Raw genomic sequence first — 19,815 nt, 5'->3', positions numbered from 1 at the left:
CAATTTTGTTTTTATTTTATTTTATTTAGAAATAAATGAATGAAATTATATCGTTATCTATTCAGCTTCCAACATTGTCATCTCGTGCTTGGTTTTCAAGTTGTATACATGAAATACTGCCTTATTGACTATAGCGTCACATATTCCTGATGTCACTCTATAATAATTAAAAATAAATATTACTAGAAGTAATAGCCAGTAAAATAATACAACTCGTGTTTCATGAGATTTACGTTTAGATTATTATTTTAACACTCATCCAGTTGAACTATGGCACTTTTTAAGAGAACGTTTTTTTTGAGAGGAGAAATACATTTTTTTTGCGTGAAATGCTACAAAATATTTAATATTAAGTTTTATTTATAATCGTAGGAGTCTATAGAATGCTAAGTATAACTTGAAGTTATTTATCGTTTGGATTTATCGTTTTTTTTTCTACATTTTAAAGTTTTAAAAGAGATACACGATAAGTAAGGTAGGTAACACATTTTTTTCTAATCAGTCCTGTTTATTTTAAGATAGAATAAATGTCTCTGTAAACAAAAGTTACAGCTTTATTACGGCAGTGGATCTCTCACCGTCTACTAAATTTAGGTTTTGTATCACTGGCCATAACTTTGATTAAATGCTCATAAGTCGGTATGTTCTCCTTGGCGTAAAACTCGATGTGAGTTCTAAACATTTTGCTATGCAAAGCATCCCTGGAAAATATATTGAAAAATTTTAAATACTACTATTTACTTTTAACAAAAAGCTAACCAAAAGTAAAAATTAGTTTTTCGACAATCGATTACGTTATCTTTGGTATTAATAAGAAACCTATATGTGGAACAGGAAATTTTTGTGTTTTAAAAACTGGGAAAACCTTAATAAAAAAAATGAACTGGATATTTAAAGTGTATCCTTATTATATTAGGTATATTAGAATCCTTGACTAGTGGGTGCCATCTTTTGCCGATTATGCATCATTAGAAAGTAAAAGTGAATATTATTTATTACGTGTTATCATCATCAGCGAAGCTAGTACTTACCATAAAATACCATCAATGATTGATATTACATCCTCTGTTGTCATATTATTGCCAGTAGAAATTTCTACTTGATCACCGTAACTATTCAAGTCTGACGAAAACAAATCATATGGCGGGGGCTGTGAAAAGTGCATATACATTTATATTTTTTAGGTATTATAATGAAACAACTTTTTCGGATTTTATCGCTGTTTATTAGGTTTTTTACATGCCCGGCATTTCGAATTATTTTACAGCAACCATGGTCACGGGAGAACTGGTACTATGGTTGCTGTAAAAATCGGCCTGTTTTAAATAATATGCTACTTTTTAGATTAATTCTGTTTTTCACTCTATAGTTTTTTTTTTGTTTTTTTTTTTATTTTTTTATAGAGTAGTTATATGATAGTTACTAGAATATATAGATGTTCTAGAAATTCGATACCTGTTCCCACATTTGTTTCAACAACATTCTCGTGTACCCATCTCGTTGACCCTTTGATGATATCGAGAGGGTCATAGCCAAATACGAAGGTTGAGGTTTTTTTATATCCAACACATACGGCGGACAGTCATTTATGTCCTGTAATAATTCTTTTTCTAGAAAAACGTGTCTAGTCCAGAAATATTCATTCTTGGGATTAAAGTTAAACTAATTTGTCGTCGTTCAATACGAGTATAAAAAATTTACGTTAGTTATGCAAAAGTTTTATTCAAATATTCCTGTTGTAACCGACTTCAAAAAAGAGGAGGTTACTCAATTCGACCGTCGACTATTTATGTATGTTCGAGGATAACTTCGTCGTTTATTAACCAATTTTGACAATTTTTGTTTTTTTTTTTTTTGGAAAGGAGATACCCCATGTGTGGTACCATAATAAGGAAACCAGGATCTGATGATGGAATCCCAGAGAAATCGGGGGAAACCCTCTAAAATCGTAGTGACGACTAGTGCGTTTGTTAATTTTTATTAACATAATTATATTATTATATTTGTTTTCGATAGTTATATACATACTTCACCTTCTTTTTATGTTCTTAATCTTGTATAACTACAACACAATTTTACGCCTACAAAAACTTTTGTGTTTGTTACTATTCTTTATAGTTTTGGATTAGACTAACCAGGCGGCAGGCAGACCCTATACATTTTGAATGTAAGCAAGTATAAATACAGTATATCTTACAGGATGGAATAGTCCTTTTTCAGTCAAAACGAATTCTTGATTACATTTTTCTGTCTTATTTCTTCTTAGTAACTCATTTTTTTGATAGCGTTTGCGTTCAGTCAAATCCAAAATTTCGCAAGTAACCGTTGTTCTGAAAAAATGATATAACTAGGTAGGTACTTAATTTCTTTTCATTATTGGAATAAAACAAAAAAAAAACAAAAAATATAGATTTATATTACGTAAATGTCGCAGGTTCCTGGAGAGAATAGACGGTTAATGTAATCCATTCCGTACTCTTTGGCTGAATGACTCCCCACCATGGCGTCATAACGACATTGACAATATTTGCGATACGTTCTCTATAAATATATTTATAAGTGTGTATTATGTAGCTTGTAATAAACGAAAAGGAACTCAAAAAAATACTGGAGACTCATTGTCAGTGGTATTCAATTATTCGGACCACAGAAAACCTCTTTTTAAATAATCTCAGGAAAATATCTTATCGTTAAATAAAAAAAGATTTCAGACAAAATTAAAGTAGAATAAGTGGGTAATGTGATCTTTAAAAGTAATTTTATGAATCTAGACGCGCAGTAGCGTGTATAGCCAAGTTCATTAATATTACAAAGTCACTAATATGCATTTAATACGCGAATATTTGTATTTACAAACCAAATCTCAACTTTATTCGAAAGTAATCGTTAAAAACTAGGTTCACTTACGGCAACCAAATAAATCTCACAACATGATCGGTGTCATTATTAATAGCTATTATGTCCCTTGAAAGTGAGTGTGTCGGCATTATTGGTATCGTCAAATGTTCTTTAGATAGATAGACCTGGAATATAGGAAAAAGAAAATGTTATTCACCTCTTTTACAAGTGGTACCTACTTGCATACAGTGAATGTCATGAATTTTACGAGTTTACTTTAAATTTTGTTAACTTGAGATTGAGGAAAAGTTGATTTGACTAGTTTCGAAACTTAGGTCAAATGTTAATTAAAATTTAATATGTTAGTTATGTTTGTATACTTACAACGTCATTTCTGTACATAGATCGAATGTTTTTCTCTACGTACGATGGGATGTCAAGCCTGGTTTCTATACAGTTTGGTAACCCTCCTTGTCCTTTGACGAGAATTTTCAGAATATCATATCCAAAAGAACAATAGAACACGAACTAAAATAAAATATCTTAAACTGATACTTTGAAAGTACTTGAAGTAGGTACGCTTAACTTTTTAATCAATAAAATAGTTTTCATTATATAGTTTAAAAATTAAACGTACTTCTTGATTTAAAAAAGGCTAAGGCTATATATGTTCATCTTTAGGCTTTACTTCTTAAAATACCTAGCTAAAATGAGCATGTAGCACATAGCTATCAATTTTTGTATAAATAACTCATTACTCTCTGTAGGGATTTTCTTCTAGTTTTAGATGGTAATCTATATACAAATGGTAGGAAAGTCAAAACTGTACTTTGAATATTTTTTTAAAAGAATACTTGGGGTGTGATCTACAATCGATACCGAAGCCAAAAATATGGTTTTTAGAATTTTTGTCTGTTTGTCCGTATGTATGTCCGGGATAAACTCAAAAAGTACTGCATGGATTTATTTCAAATTTGGCACGAATATTATTAAGAAGTCGGGTCAACATATAGGCTACATATTATCACGCTTATCACCTACGGGGAACGAGTAGTGAACCTTTATTTCTTCAATGTAGTGTTGCCCAAATTCAGTCTTGGTCTTGCAGTCTTGGTCTTGTTCTTGCGTTTTTGCAAGACCAAGACCAAGAACAAGACCGCTATTTTTAGCAAGACCAAGACCAAGACTGACCGTGCAAGACTTGAGCAAGAACAAGACATAGCCTGCAAGACTCTTGCGTCTTGCAGCTAGGACTTAGCGCTATTTCACTGAGTAGTTAGGTGTAACAGTTCGGTGTATAGGTAGGTACGCTTAGGAATTCTATGAGACGCAAAAAACTGTATCAAAGAATATGAAAAACTGGACCTATTAGAATTACGACTAATACCATAAACATAGCGAATAAAAAAATATCTATTAAAATCAAACTGAGTGCATGCATAGTTATGTTTTAACCATCGGCACTTTGATAATGCGGCATCAAAGGTTTTGTACTTACTTCTCAAAGAAATTTGCCGCTTTTCGGAAGTACATGGTTATGATACACGCGCCGGCGGCTTCTTTTGAAATCTAAAACAATCGTTGCCGCCACGCCGAAATCATAACATTTGACACTATTTGATTGCCGCCATAGGGCGTAGGTATACTCATGCAAAATAATTTCGAATTTTAAGAGTACCTACAGGTGTTCCAAAGAATAAATAAGTTTCAGAGTGCTTAGAATAAAAATGAATACATTATACTGATCACGCAAGTAGTATTATGATTAGGATAAAATGGTAAGGATAGGTAGTAGATGTCATATTAATTCATTCTAGTAAGTATATATTATAATATTGATTACTTATATGGTTTTAAACTAATTACTTAGGTACTATTATTGTACATTTAGTCATTATATTTCTTAAGTTTTTACAAGAAAAAATAGCAAAAAGTGTTCAAATATCACCCGTTTAATAAATATTGTAGCCACTTTTAAATATACTTGAAACGTGTAAAAAAATTCTACAAAACTAATAAAATAATATAAAAAGCGTAGGTACTTACCTACTAATAAAATAAAAAGCCTGCGATAAGAGTTTTGTATTACTTACCAGCCCGAATATCTCTGAGAGAGATGATGAGAGTAAGTATTTACTAGCTGTGCCCGCGATCATATTAATCTCAAGGAACGACTTCAACAATTATCATCTAAAATGTCTTTTACCATTGATGGGTGGACGTCAATTGCTGGTAGGAGTTACTACGGGGTTACTATTCATTATATAGACAACGAATGGAAGTATGCTGAAGAAGTGTGCTGTGTGGCTACGGCACGAAAGAATTTAGCCACCCCCTCTCTTCCCGTGGGTGTCGTAAGAGGCGATTAAGGGATAACAAGGTTCCACAACCACCTTGGAACTTAAGAAGCCGACCGATGGCGGGATAACCATCCAACTGCTGGCTTTGAAATACACAGGCCGAAGACGGGCAGCAGCGTCTTCGGTGCGACAAAGCCAGTACAGACTGCGGTCACCAACCCGCCTGCCCAGCGTGGTGACTATGGGCAAAACACATGAGTTCACATTATTTTTGGCGTAAACTTGTGGAGGCCTATGTCCAGCAGTGGACTGTATAGGCTGTAATGATGAATGGAAGTATCAATCTGTAGTTCTTGATTTTATACCATCACGCGGTCGACATACTGGGGAAGATATTGCAACGATTTTCCATGAATGTTTATTGGAATATGGCATAATTGATAAAATACAAGGTATCACGGTCGACAACGCAACTGCAAATACCAAATTTATGTATGAACTGGGCAAACAGCTGCCGCCACACTTTGATTCAGACAATCAACATTTCCGGTGCTTTGCTCACATTTTAAACCTTGGTGTACAAGATTTATTAAAGACCTTAGCATTACACTGTGAGTCTGACACTAACGCGCAAGATCAGCAGTACGAAGACTATGCAGACGAAACTGAGGATGAGGAAGATGAAGAATCTGCACCAAATATTGCTGACTCGCGTACATCTGTAACAAAGTTACGCAGTATTTCCAGTAAAATAAAAAGAAGTGAGATAGTGAAGAAGAAGTTTCAGTCTGCTTGTGAAGCAGCTGGCGTGCCATCAAATCTAAATGCCATTCTTGACTGTCCAACGAGATGGAATTCCACACATGATATGATTGGATTTGGTTTAAAAGTGAGAGCGGGCATTGACATATTGTGCAGTTCTGTCACCGAATTAAATGATTTTCAAATCACAGCTAATGAATGGCAGGTACTCGAAAAATTACATAAATTTCTAATAAACTTTAAACTTTTAAGTACAAAACTTGGTGGAGACAAATATGTTACATTACCGCTAGTCATTGTATCATTCAATCTCTTGCTAGATAAAATTGAATCCATGGTAAAACAGTTAGATGAGAAACCTAATCGATCTGAAGTGGATGAAAGGCTCATTCTAGCTTTCCAAGCAGCTCGAGACAAAATGCTTAAACATTACAAGAAGAGCAACTGGATTTATTGTACTTCTTTAATTTTAGACCCAAGGCATAAGGCTCAGACTTTTGACCTGACAATGTGGGGGAAGCAACTTAAAACAGAAAGTCTGCGCAAGTTCAATGAACTTTATGAAGAATATAAAAGTCTACACTCACTGAACAAATCTCTGGAATTACCAGAAAAAAAAAATAAAGTATGTGATGAAGATGAAGACGTAATAGACTTTGATAAACTCTATGAATGTCCCTCGACGTCATCTGGATCTTGTCTTCAAGGCTTAGTGATAGACGAGTTGGAGGAGTACCTGAGAAAACCAAGAACTGCCAGCTCGGAAGACATTTTAGATTGGTGGAGGACGCATGAGACAGAGTATCCGATTTTATCGAAAATGGCCCGTGATTTTCTCTCAATACCTGCAACTTCAGTACCTGCTGAGAGGTTATTTTCTAAAGCATCATTAGTAATTAGAAAACATAGAAATAGGTTAAGTGATGAGTCAGCCAGATGGTTACTTTGTATTAATTCTTGGTCAAAAAAATTGATATAAAGTATCATAACCTAATGATAAAGCTGTTGATTTGTGTTGTATTTTATTTTTTATTCAAATAAATGATAAATCGTAAAACTCTTTTATTAAATTTCTTATAAGTTGAGGGTTCAATCTCTTTCTAGACAGATAAGTATTGTTCTTTAAAATACAGTCAAGTTATTGTAATTAATTTGTTTTTTTACATGTTTTAGCAAATGTAAGCTTATAAATCATAAATGTTTATTAAGAAACAGTTACTTCCATGGAAAACGACATATAGGTCAGTTGATTTTTCGAATTTCTTATCAAATCTTCAGTTATTTATTAATCTGCTTGATCTTTACTATGGCTATGTTAATTCAAGCTCACAATGTTCCAATTCTAATACGTTTTTCTAAGATTTAAAGTAAACTTTAATAAATAGTAATAGACTAATAGGTAATTGCAAGACTTGCAAGACTCTTGCTGCAAGACCAAGACCAAGACCAAGACTGGGAGCGCAAGACCAAGACCAAGACCAAGACCAGGTGTATTGGCGCAAGACCAAGACCAAGACTGGCTAAGTCTCGTCTTGTTCTTGCATTTGGGCAACACTACTTCAATGCACTCTGTAAAAACGTGTAATCTAACGACGCATATTTGAATGTTGTTGTTATTATGTTAATAACCATGCTATAAGCTAGCTTCACATTATAATTATAGACATTCTGTAGTATATTTAGTAAAAACATTGCACCCGTGCGAAGCCGGGGCGGGTCGCTAGTTTCTATTTAAAAAGTTAGTAAAATAGTTAAGGACAAAATTAACTAACTTCGTAATCAATCATTTCTGTTGGCATGAAAGCGAAGGGTACAGCCAATTTCTCCATTGGCGGTACTTCAGCAAAGTATTGCAGGCAACGTATAACCGTGTCGAGGCTAGTTGCGTTCCCTCGCAAAAGACGCCATGTTGTAAAAACTTCCGTCGGATTGTAAAGCCATAAAATCTATAAATGATATAGGTATACATATAATTATAATACTAACTACTATAGTCTATTCAAATTGACCAGTTGAACTTATAGTACGCCTTATTACTAGCGTTCTATGCGTATTATTTGCTACAATTTATTTAGTGAAAGGGCCTCGTGACAGAGACGAGTCACGATTTTTAGGTATACTTATTTATTTTGCAAAATTTTCGAAGTATAATATTTTTTCCAAGAATTATTTTTAAGGTACTAAATATGATCCGACAATTCTTTTTGCTCCATCTTTTTAATTTAATTTTTTAATTATATAAAATAATATACAATATTGGTGGATGTTTATTGAATTGCCCTACTCTTATTACAGGATCCAAATTATTAATCGGTACTCTTCCACAATCCAAAATAGTTAAATAATCTTCCTGAAATGTCAATCTTCTTAAAGCAGTCAGAACTCCTTTCGAACTCCTTACTATATTTATATTTATAAAAATGTTTAAAGTTCTTTGGTTAGGCATTGTCATTATAAAACAAAGCGCGTTCCGTCCTTCGTATAAATATCTAAATTTTATATGCAACAGTACAGGATTATTGGGCTGAAATAATATAAAGTGTTTGAAATAATAAGAATATAAATAAGAATAATTATGTTCACCTTCGCATACCTACGTACACAAATACTTATATCTATTTAAATATGTATCTTACAGATGCTAGACAATGTAATGTTAACCAGCGGCACAGAAACGAGAAATAATTAATTAGAATACCTTTAAATTTTTATAAGTTATGTAATTACCGAAACAATTCCATTCATAGGAAATAATTCAACTAAAGGCCTGTGCACACACGTGTGTCTCATCTCATACGTTGATATACCAACTTGGACTTCAACCATTTCGCAATCGCATATTTTCTCCCTACGAAAGCTGAATGGAACAGGCACTGAATACAAACAACCCAGTACGAAAGCAAACTCAACATCATCAGGTCGAACGCAAAGATCAGGAGCATGCAAATTAATGTTTAATGGTCTGTTTTGACGACATTCTTGAAGACCTTTATTAAATCTGGAACCAAATACATATTTATCTTCCTTATAATGAACATTGTTTTAAAACAACTTAATTATATAAATAAAACTGGATTGCTGAAATCCTAATCCTTATTCCCTAATCTTATATATAATATTCTTATGTCACAATATTAGTTACAATACTTCTCCGAAACGGCTGGACCAATTTTTATGAAATTTTGTGTGCATATCGGGTAGGTCTGAGAATCGGCCAACAAATAATTTTCATACCGCTAAGTTATAAGGGGGGGGGGTCAAGGGGGTTAATAACATATATGGCAAAACAACGTTTGCGGGGTAAGCTAGCAATATTATAAATGCAAATGTAAGTTTGTTTGTTACGCTTCACGCGAAAACTACTGAACCGATCATCATGTAATTTTGTACACAATTTTTTGGAGGTATTATAAATTTGGTCACCTTCTCATCATCTAAAGAGCCGTACATTTTAATTTTCATGTCTCTTACTTCTAAAACATAGGACTTTCATACAAACTTCCAACCCCCGTTTTATCCCCTTAAGGGTCGAGTTTCGTAAAATCAGCTCTTAGCGGATGTTTACGCCTTATAAGGAACCTACCTGCCAAATTTCAAGTTTGTAGCTGTTATAGTTTCGGAGATTTTATTATGAGGGAGTCAACCTACCATCCCCCGTTTTAACTCCAAAAAGAGAGTTGATTTCTAAAGATACATTATTTTGTCACCTTTCTACCATCTATAGAGCATACATTTTAAATTTCAAGTCTCTTACTTCTAAAACATAGGACTTTCATACAAACTTGCAACCCCCGTTTTATCCCCTTAAGGGTCAAGTTTCATAAAATCAGCTCTTAGCGGATGTTTACGCCCTATAAAGAACCTACCTGCCAAATTTCAAGTTTGTAGCTGTTATAGTTTCGGAGATTTCGTGATGAGGGAGTCAACCTACCATCCCCCGTTTTAACTCCAAAAGAGAGTTGATTTCTAAAGATACATTATTTGGTCACCTTTCTACCATCTATAGAGCATACATTTTAAATTTCTAGTCTCTTACTTCAAAAAATAGGACTTTCATACAAACTTCCAACCCCCGTTTTATCCCCTTAAGGGTCGAGTTTCGTAAAAACAGCTCTTAGCGGATGTTTACGCCTTATAAGGAACCTACCTGCCAAATTTCAAGTTTGTAGCTGTTATAGTTCCGGAGATTTTGTGATGAGTGAGTGACCTTTCGCTTTTATATATATTATAGATTATAGATAAAAATGTCAAAACTGCATTTTCTTTTAAATTTTTAATATTAAATATTATTTAATAGTTAATAATTTAATATGATAATAAAATTAATAGTGCTATATTTCTCAGTAATTAAACAATAGATAAAAAAAAATCGGTTGTCTGTAAAGTTGGTTTACGGATGATAGTTTAACGTGACAACGTCATAACAAAACATCTTCTCGGACGCATGGGCCAATCGAGTGGAAGAGAAAGAAATAGATGCGGCGCAAGCGTACAATGAGAGTGACGGGACAATGAGTCATCCTATTTCGTGCATGCAGCCGGCCTTCATCGATTTATTAGACGTTGTCACGTCAACAAGTAAGATAATGTATACGAACTCTTCAACATTAGTTATGTTCCACACGCAGTGATTGCTCAGAATTAGGGGACACTTAATCGATATTGTACGTTTTACCTTAAAATAGAAACAAAGTTCATTTAGTAAAGTAAAGAGATCCTTGTATCCTTTGTGAAATTTTACTATCCAATATAATCTTACTTTGATAGTTGGGTATATGCCATCATACCAAATGATACAAATTGTTTTTTTGATTGGTTGTATCTCTTCCACTTCTTCGTATTCAGTACGGAATAGAACAGTATATTTTATGTCTATCTGTCTAGAACCAGCTCCATCTGCCGTTACTGTTAGTTTCACTTCACAGTGATTCGAAGGCTTCAGACTATTCTGCATAATGGATGGAAATCTTTCAGATAATAATAGGATAATTCAGTATTAGAACCAACAAAATTGTTGTACTAACGCTACCATTTTACCAGTTACTAGTTTTAATAATTCTGGATATATAATCGCCTGATGGTGAGCATATACCGTATACTATAGACATCTGCACTCTGCAATACCAGGCGAATTGCAAGTGCATTGCCGAGTCTACTCCTGACCCTCCCGACGAACTCTGTCTATCTACTCACCACAGGAACACAACACTACTTGTGAACAGTATTATTTGGCTGTGATCTTCTGTAAGGTTGAGGAACCTCCCAAGCTAAATTGTTCCGAAATTTTGATCTAGATATATCTTATGTGCCCTACTTGAATATAATTTATTTGATAATCCAGAACAACTCATTGGTTTTCACAGAACAAAGGGTTGACCGGAAATTATTTTACTTTTAGGACTGATAAACTTTAAATTTTTCAAAGTAAAATGTTAGCAAATCATAACTTAACTTACAATGGACGAATCAATTTCAAACTTATCTCCTTTAAAATCGTCTCCCATTCCGTCGATGACATGATATAATTTCGACGTAAAGTAACACGACCCATAGTTATATAATGTGATACTAAACGTGACCTTTTCACCAACGACTATATCGTGAATATTTAAAGTTTTCGGCAAGACCTAAATAACCAGTATTGTTTAGATATTAGAAAACACGAATCAACAATTATGCTCAATAAATTGGAATGTACCCTTAAATCTGGTAACTCTGAAAACCCATTTATCTGGGTGAATACCTCAGTTGGCTCTCCAACTGGTCTGAAAGTAAGGTTTTGGTTAACTGTTATATATCTTTATGCATATTTTATAAAATATTTCAAAGGATTAGTTTATACTTACTTTCCATCAATTAAACAAACAAAAGAACACGTGACAGTGGTTTTGTAGACTTTATTCGGTTCTTTAGGAAAGAACCACCAATGGTAGCGAACTATTTCTTTTGGTGATAATATTAAAGTGCCGCAATTATCTGCTCCCAACCACGATACATTGTTTAGAACCCTCATGCTTGCAAAAATAAACACATGTTTAATCGAAAGCTATCCAATCTAATTTTTACCTTTTTTATCTACCTAAATCTAAGCGATAACTAGAAAACAATATTAGAAATCGAAAATTTTGTGTAACTATCTACAAAAGTAAATATACCAATTTCAATGTTATACAACCCTATAAGATAAATCTAAAATCTTACTTCAGGAGTTACATAAAATTCAGACAAGGCTGATAATTATGAAGTAGGTGTCATAAAGTGAAAGAAAAACAAAAAAAAAACTCAAAATCCGTACTGTATTTCCATTCTAGTCATATTATGTAAGTAGGCAGTGCAATAATTAGTGCACCCAGTTATGGTTGGCTGGAACTCATACATCGCGTGCGTATCTGGATTGTAACCGTGGGACATCATTTCTACTTGACTTATCTCTGCACTTCCTGAGAAGCTGACACGAGCCTATTATAAAATGAAATAATTTGTTGTCATAGCTTTGCCTATAACTGCAAACTATCTATTTGTACGCACGCTGTATTCTTTTTTATTTAATTTATTATCCACAGGCTTCAAATTGCCCATGCATTTTATTAACATCTTCCGCTTATCCTACACGCAATTCATTACATAAGACTGCAGATCGATAGTCCTGTGACTGCCTAGTCTTTAATTTTCTTTATCTGTACATTTTTTATTTTTTGCGTACCTGTAGAGCCTAAGCTAAGCAATTGAGCGTATACTTTTTCTTAGTTTGTTTTTATTTGTTTCTCACGCTGTATATGTTTTATAAATACTAAAATACTCACTTTTTGATTTCTGTTTATAATTAGGTCCCAACATTCACAATATTCACCATATGATATAGGTTCGAAAGCAACCGTTATTATCTGCCATCCACGTCCTGCCACAATACCACACATGGGCAAAACGACAAAATTACTAAAAAAAATTTTGATTTTTTTTTTATACATCGGTTAAATTATATTTATCATATTTCTATATTAAATATACAAAAAAGAAAAATATATATGCTTACGTATTCTCTGGTGGATCCATCTTAAAATGCATAGGTACATCCAATTTATTGGATAAAAGAAAATTACTAAAAGCTGTTCTAGTTGGAACTGTTGGAGGTAAAACAATCTAAAAAGAGTTTTATAAAACTGAAGAAGAATGTGAAAAATACCGACTTACGCTACGAAGTACCTATCAGTCTACAATGTTTACAAATTTCGTAAGGTACTCAGCTTTACCCAAATACTTTTATTAAGAATAAATAATTAATAATACGTTCAATAATAGCTATAGTCTGTTTTCGAGTACCGAAAATTTTAACTGCATTGTTTGGGTCCACGTAATCAATATAGAGTCCATTTTACACAAACGCTCTTAACACAACGCTTAAACAATGTATGCTGATAAAGTAATGGTATCATCACCTCAGTCGGACAATTCCATTCTGTTCTCCATTCTGTACAAGGAGACCAAGTATTACCAACACAAGGAATTCTAAACAACGTGTGTTTTAAATTTATTACATCAGAATTATCGTCATCGTATATCTTATGCTGATAGTCGCCACATAGCAAGTAACTAAAAACATCATCGTCCGTGCTTGGCCTGATGTAAAAAAATAAGATATTTGCAGATAATAATCATGAAAATCATAGTACCTAACTTTGCTAGCTTGACAAAAAACAATACTTACCTAAACCTAACTGTGAATAATCTTGATTCATTGGGCGGAATCTCACAAGTTACAGGGTCGATATTAAATACATTATCGGGGTCTGAAAAAGGACTTTAGTTATTTAAAGAACAAATCATTTTATAAATGAGTCCCTACCTATAACATATTATAACTATATTATAAGAGTTCTTCCATTTTGTAGTTCTCTTAATATGTACACACTTCTAACCGCTGCTACTGTATCGTGTCCAGTACCCAAAGGTTATCTGGAAGAAATCGCTATTTAGCGATAAGATCACCTTTGTACATCTTGTATTGTATCTTTCTTTATATGTGTCTGTATTTCGGTGTACATTAAGAATAAATAAATAAATAAATAGATCTAAATAATTATACCGCTAGTACCTGTATTCTCTGATACCCATATATCTGCGAAAGATTAATTAGGCACCACTTTAGGGGCATATTTCGCCGGTAGCTAATAAAGCTTTATAAATACTGCTACCAACTGATAATGATCTAAAAATAATTTATGTGCAAGGTAAATTTTATTAACGTCAAGAAAATTATGTAACCTGGCAACCATTGTATGCATCCATTAACCTGCCCATGATTCGTAACGCACAACGTCTTTGATATATTCATCGTCAAATTTGTAGCACTTCCAGTACCAAAATCCAAATATCTGTCGAATACTGATGCCGATGGTATGTAGCTTAAACGGTTCAAGCTGTTCTCCATTAAATGAGCGGACCGGCTTTTTCGTTTCCAATATTTTTCAAAAATATGATTATGTGCCTTGTATATTGGAGTACCAGATAGTGTGATAGTGCCTATTACGTTAAGGTACAAAGGTTCCTGTGATATGTATCAATATATAAGACAGAATAATTTGTTCAGTAACCGTAAAAACTTGTTGTAGCTATCTGATTTACCTGATTAAGGACTAAGCAAACTAGTTCCGCCGTATAAGATCCAAGCGCAACTCCAGAAAATGTTACAGTGGTTGTTATATTTTCAAATGCGCGAATAACTCCGCAATTACCAGTTGAAATCTAAAATACCAATTTAATTACTGTAATCAATTTTTAGTTTATTAAAGGCGCTAATCTTATTTGTAACTAATTAAAGAATCTTTGTCAAATATGTCGTTACGATTGTAACGACTTTTCTATGCAACGTAACATAAGTGTTTGAGAAATGTATCAAACTCAAACGCAAACAACCAAATGTTTGATCAAAAACTGTAAGACTGACACTCTAGGAAAAGTATTAAGTAAAGATACTTGAACTCTATTAGTTGTAGTACCAGTAGTTGACCATATATTTTTTTGTATTCATTAGATAGGTTTGTGGTGAAAAAAAAAAGATAGAGTCGTAATAAAAATAAACCAAGAAAGTAATTTTGTCATTTTGTGTTTAAAATTTTTATTACAAATAACTGGAAAGAATGATCACCAAGTTCGAAAATTACTATAAATTATCTAAATATTCAAGGCTCTAACTTCTCAATACTAAAGTGAAAATATTTCTTTGATGATTTTAAAATTATCTATAACAGCAGAAAATTTTATTATATCTAGTAAAGAAAGAAAGATAATGTTTATTTGGGACATCACACAAATCGCAGACAGATTTTACCCAAAAAGAATAACAGCAGTAATTTAAACTACAAAAAAAAGAAACAAGAAAAAAAGTCAATATCATCAAAAAATAATCATAAAAAAATCTTAAATTTCCAAAAAATACGCTTCAGCCTGTAGTATCCCACTACGTAGCATAGGGCTCTTTCCCCATGTAGGAGAAGGATCAGAGCTTAATCCACCACGCTGCTCCAATGCGGGTTGGCGGATATATTCCCTACTATGAGTAACGATCGCTATGAGGTGTTCATGATAACAACCGGGACCGACGGCTTAACGTGCTCTCCGAGGCACGGTGGGGAGACCCACAAGGACTGAAAAAAATATACTATAATTATCTTATACTATCAAAACAGTAGCATTTACTTGAAAGAATCCTTGTCCACCAACAGGTAAGAACCACTGGTACGTGGCATCTACAGATGATCTATTAATTATATTTATTGTTTCCTGTCTTTGCTCACTTTTATTTTTAACTATATCAAAAACAATCTGTTTCTTATTAAGATATACCTTAGGACCTAAAATGATAAATAGTTTTTTAGGTTAATAAAATAAGTAAATTTTAATCAACTTTATATTCGTCAATTGCTAGTTTCAATCAGGTGTCCCTTATTTTATTTACTTGGGATAATCTTGTCACACTATTTGTATAGAGTAGTGTAGTCGTTCTTAAACTATGTTTGCGGACCACTAGTGCTCCCTGGAAACACCGAAAGTGATTGGTAATACTGCACTAGACTCTTTTGTTCCGTTGATTCGTTCCAGCTATCTACTTCTTTTTAGTTATTATACTAAATAACTAAGTACTCCAGATTTTAAATCATTATATATAGACAATAAATATTTTATCAAATGGTCCCTCATCACTAAGAGGTCAAAAGCCACTGTTTAATCAGCAAATGTCAGAAATAAATAATTATTAAAACCGACAATGAAGCAATTACAACAAAATTCGATCATCCTTACCAAAGCACTTTCCCGTAACAGTTAATCTGCAAGCATTTTCTGCTGTATCTTCTATTATGTAATATTCCGTATAAGATTGCCCCACTGTTTTAGGTTTGAACAAAATTTTTATCTCAGCCCATTCAAAGGGCTTTACAGGAGTTGACGTAATGAACACTTTAAAAACTTGGTCTATACTATTGATTGTGTTCATCAATGAAACACGATACGTTATACTATGCTGAAAATATAATAAGATTTAGTTCCGATTAAAACCTTTTTAACCAACATAAAAAAGAAGGAGGTTGTCAATTCGACTGTATTTTTTATGTGTGTTAACCTTTTAACTTTATACTGGGTGTACCGATTTTGATAATTCTTTCCTATTTGAAGGCTAGTGCTTGTGGTGGTTGTTCGGCTGATGGTAAGCAATTACCATAGCTTGTTTTAGTGTTATGTAAACGCTTGGGCTTGGCTTCAAATTTTATATATGTATTGCTGTGATGTGAATATTATTTCATTTAACCAAGAAGTGATCGAATTTTTTTTGGAAAATTAATTGATGTGATTTTAATTAAAAGTATTCGCGGATACTTTTTGACCGGCGTCGTTATCAATGTATTTGCCTATTTATAAAAGTTTGAATAAATTAAAGTTATTCAGGAACACAACACTGCTTGAACCAGAATTATTTAGTTGTGATCTTCTGTATGCTGATGGTTACGGCGGTAAAGAATATAGCCACACCCTCTCATCCCGTGGGTGTCGTGAGAAGCGACTAAAAGATAACACAGTTCCGCTACCACCTTGGAACTTAAAAAGCCGGCTGATTGTGGGATAGTCATCCAACTGCTGGCTTTGAAATACACAGGCTGAAGACGGGCAACAGCGTCTTCGGTGCGTCAAAGCCAGCCTCGCGGTCACCAACCCGCCTGCTCAGCGTGGTGACTATGGGCAACACAAATGAGTTCACGCCATTTTCGGTGCGAACTTGTGGAGACCTATGTCCAACAGTGGACTACGATAGTATGAAGTAATGATGATGAGTGATGATTTTCTGTACGGTACTTCCCCAGTCCGGCTGCTCCAGATTTTAAACAAGATATTTCCTGCTGAACCCTACCTTATTATAAAATCCCTAATAACGCGTATTTAATTGATATTTTTTTCGACAACCTACATTGATAATGTTTTCATTTTAATAAGTGTTGACGTAAATAGAAGTAATTTGTTTTCTTTTATAGAATCATAAAATGTTATGTAAATTCTATTCAAATCTGCTAAAGAGATACTTACATCTGCTACATTTTGGATGGACATATTTCTTTCTGAAACCGTATCAATGGGTATATTATTAAAGAACAATGGCGAAAAAGTTGTTGATAGAATTCCCAAGCGTCTATAAATGTCTTAATGTTAAATGTAAATAAAATAATTTCTTGCGTTTTTTCAATATATTTTCAAGATCTGTGTAAGTCTAGGAAAAATATCATATTTAATGAAAAAAGCATTTGATTATTGTAAAAATGATTTGACATGTCATTGGAATATGAGGTACCTAGCGATAGTTCCGTTGAATGTTGCCATACGGTAATAAATCTTCTCTCAGTAACATACATGAACTTTTTTCCATTAAATAAATAATACACTTTACATATATTATATTGCATCACGTTAAACGATTTATATTTTATTAATCCGAAACCTTGTTTTATTACAAAAAATAACGCGTTATTTATTTATTTACTAAGCCCAATTATTTCATGAAAACAATAATAATTCAAGTATGGCAATGGTAAAATAATATGACAGCCATGACAACACTTGAAAATAATGTCACAATTGAGCGAAGGACTAGCATCCAGCTCTTAATAATAAAATATATGTAAAAATAATGTACCCGGTCGTGCAGGAATAGTAGAGTACTGTTGTAGTTGTTAGTAGAAAATAATGATGTTTTATTTTATAAACATGCCTTTCTTCTATTAGAAAAAATGACCAGATACTCTAACTGACTATAGAGGACCACTGTCCTTATCCCACGCATCTGTAGTTAAGTGGTTTCTAGAGTCTGCTTTCTAACCTAGAGGCCGCACCTTCTATTTTTGCAGGGAACAACCATTTTGTGTGCCATTGTAAACTGTTTCTTATTTGGTTAAGACCTTGCAGGCTGTTCATTTGATTATCTGATAAAAAGATGATCCCATGCTGCAAAGGGCACGATAAGTGGATGGTTCTAGTAACTATCTATGGTGATTATCATTAAAGAAAAATCTAATCAGGAGCTTAAAGGTAGTCTAGAAATTCTAAGAGCTGGGTTTATTAGATCTGTTGACCTACAGCACTCATGATTTTAGAAGATGAACGTCTTTGTCGATCGTCGATTTTATATCACCTACAGCTAACGCTGATGTACCTACGTAGGAAATACCTAAAGACAGGTATCAAAGAAAATCCCCGAATATGAAATATTTTAGGCCTGAGGTTTAAAACAAGCGTCTAAGAAAAAAATTCTTTATTTTTCTGTGAGTGCGTCAAAAGTCTAGATATACCTGCTACAAGGTTTTGTAATCAATCTATCTAGTTATTTAAAATGTAGTTTCGGACTATATTTATTTTCTATTTGACTTAGTTTTTGATTAGGTTTTTTTTTGGTAGGAAGTTTTTGACAAGTTGTCGAAACATAACCTCTAAATGTTTAACCTGGAATATCTTTAATTCATTACTTCTTTCGATGGTGCTTCTTTAGGCAAAAGTGATCAGGAATATAAGTACTATATTATTAGATATTTTTCATTAGTAGACGCTAAAAATTTATGCCAACAAAAATTTGTTAGAGGATCTGCCATTGTCCTTTACTAATTTATGTTCGGATATACTTTCGGCTGAAAATTCTTGCATTTTTATATAGTTTAATCGTTATTTTGAATCATTAATTCGCATTGCCAGAATAATCATTTAATCCTTTTTTTTTTTTATGACGCAATGATTAAATAGTTACACAGGTTTTTTATGTTTCCTAAAATGTCACGAACGCTTGCCAAAAAAAAGATTTATTACACCTTGTTTGTCGCAAAACTTGTAAAATTATTTGTGTGTTATATTTATTGTATAACTAGCTGTACCTACTACGCTGTTACTGTTGTGTACCTACCTACTACGTATGTTGCTACGCTTTTTTATTTTATTTATTTGTTGGTCGTACCAACTCAAACCTTTGTGGACTCATGCACAACACTTTGCTGAAGATCATGACTTGATCAAATATATATATATATATATATATATATATATATATATATATATATACACTATATATAACTATAATACTTTTAATAATTTTATAATACTTTTAATGATTTTATTATTCATAAATCATAGTTTCATTAAACATATAAAGTCTTTACTGGTCTAATAAAAAGTAAAGACTTCGAATAACTTTGTGATAATATGTAAAAAACAATAAAACGTCAAACTTCTGCTTGTGTATTCTATGGTATCTTTCAATGAAGACGCATACCTTTATAATTTATATACATAAATATATGATTACAATGATGGTGTATGATTATAGTAATATTTAAACACGATATAAACCAATAATTTATACCTGCTAGTATAAAGTCTAGTTGGTATC

The 19,815-nt window shown here is 33.0% G+C and overlaps 1 protein-coding gene across 1 annotated transcript; it reads right to left on the bottom strand.

Moving 5' to 3' along the window:
• Positions 1 to 8: 8 nt before the first annotated feature.
• On the bottom strand, positions 9 to 19,079 carry LOC123653469 (cilia- and flagella-associated protein 65-like). The gene is made up of 27 exons (XM_045589462.1): positions 19,033 to 19,079; positions 17,475 to 17,538; positions 16,200 to 16,419; positions 15,597 to 15,751; positions 14,523 to 14,642; positions 14,163 to 14,445; positions 13,606 to 13,687; positions 13,337 to 13,517; positions 12,934 to 13,040; positions 12,704 to 12,836; positions 12,196 to 12,359; positions 11,747 to 11,914; positions 11,599 to 11,665; positions 11,357 to 11,527; positions 10,660 to 10,848; positions 10,499 to 10,575; positions 8,628 to 8,898; positions 8,185 to 8,424; positions 7,673 to 7,846; positions 3,223 to 3,366; positions 2,908 to 3,023; positions 2,422 to 2,541; positions 2,198 to 2,330; positions 1,456 to 1,593; positions 1,032 to 1,150; positions 579 to 701; positions 9 to 157 (listed from the first exon to the last, which is right to left on the bottom strand). Exons 1-27 carry the CDS (start codon positions 19,077 to 19,079, stop codon positions 58 to 60), a joined length of 3,906 nt encoding a protein of 1,301 aa, XP_045445418.1. The 3' UTR covers positions 9 to 57.
• Between the last annotated feature and the right edge of the window lie 736 nt (positions 19,080 to 19,815).

Source organism: Melitaea cinxia, chromosome 5, assembly GCF_905220565.1.
Source record: "Melitaea cinxia chromosome 5, ilMelCinx1.1, whole genome shotgun sequence".
Lineage (NCBI taxonomy): Eukaryota > Metazoa > Arthropoda > Insecta > Lepidoptera > Nymphalidae > Melitaea > Melitaea cinxia.
Note: the sequence above shows the minus strand (reverse complement) of the source record. Positions and strands in the feature narration are given on the sequence as shown.

Excerpts from the sequence above, each read along its gene's own strand:
- LOC123653469 (XM_045589462.1), bottom strand. The coding sequence starts at position 19,079 with ATGCAAGAATTTTCAGCCGAAAGTATATCCGAACATAAATTAGTAAA. Across the intron at positions 1,151-1,455 it reads TGAAACAAATGTGGGAACAG|CCCCCGCCATATGATTTGTT; the intron begins GTATCGAATTTC and ends CACTTTTCACAG. Across the intron at positions 158-578 it reads AAACCTAAATTTAGTAGACG|AGTGACATCAGGAATATGTG; the intron begins GTGAGAGATCCA and ends TAATTATTATAG.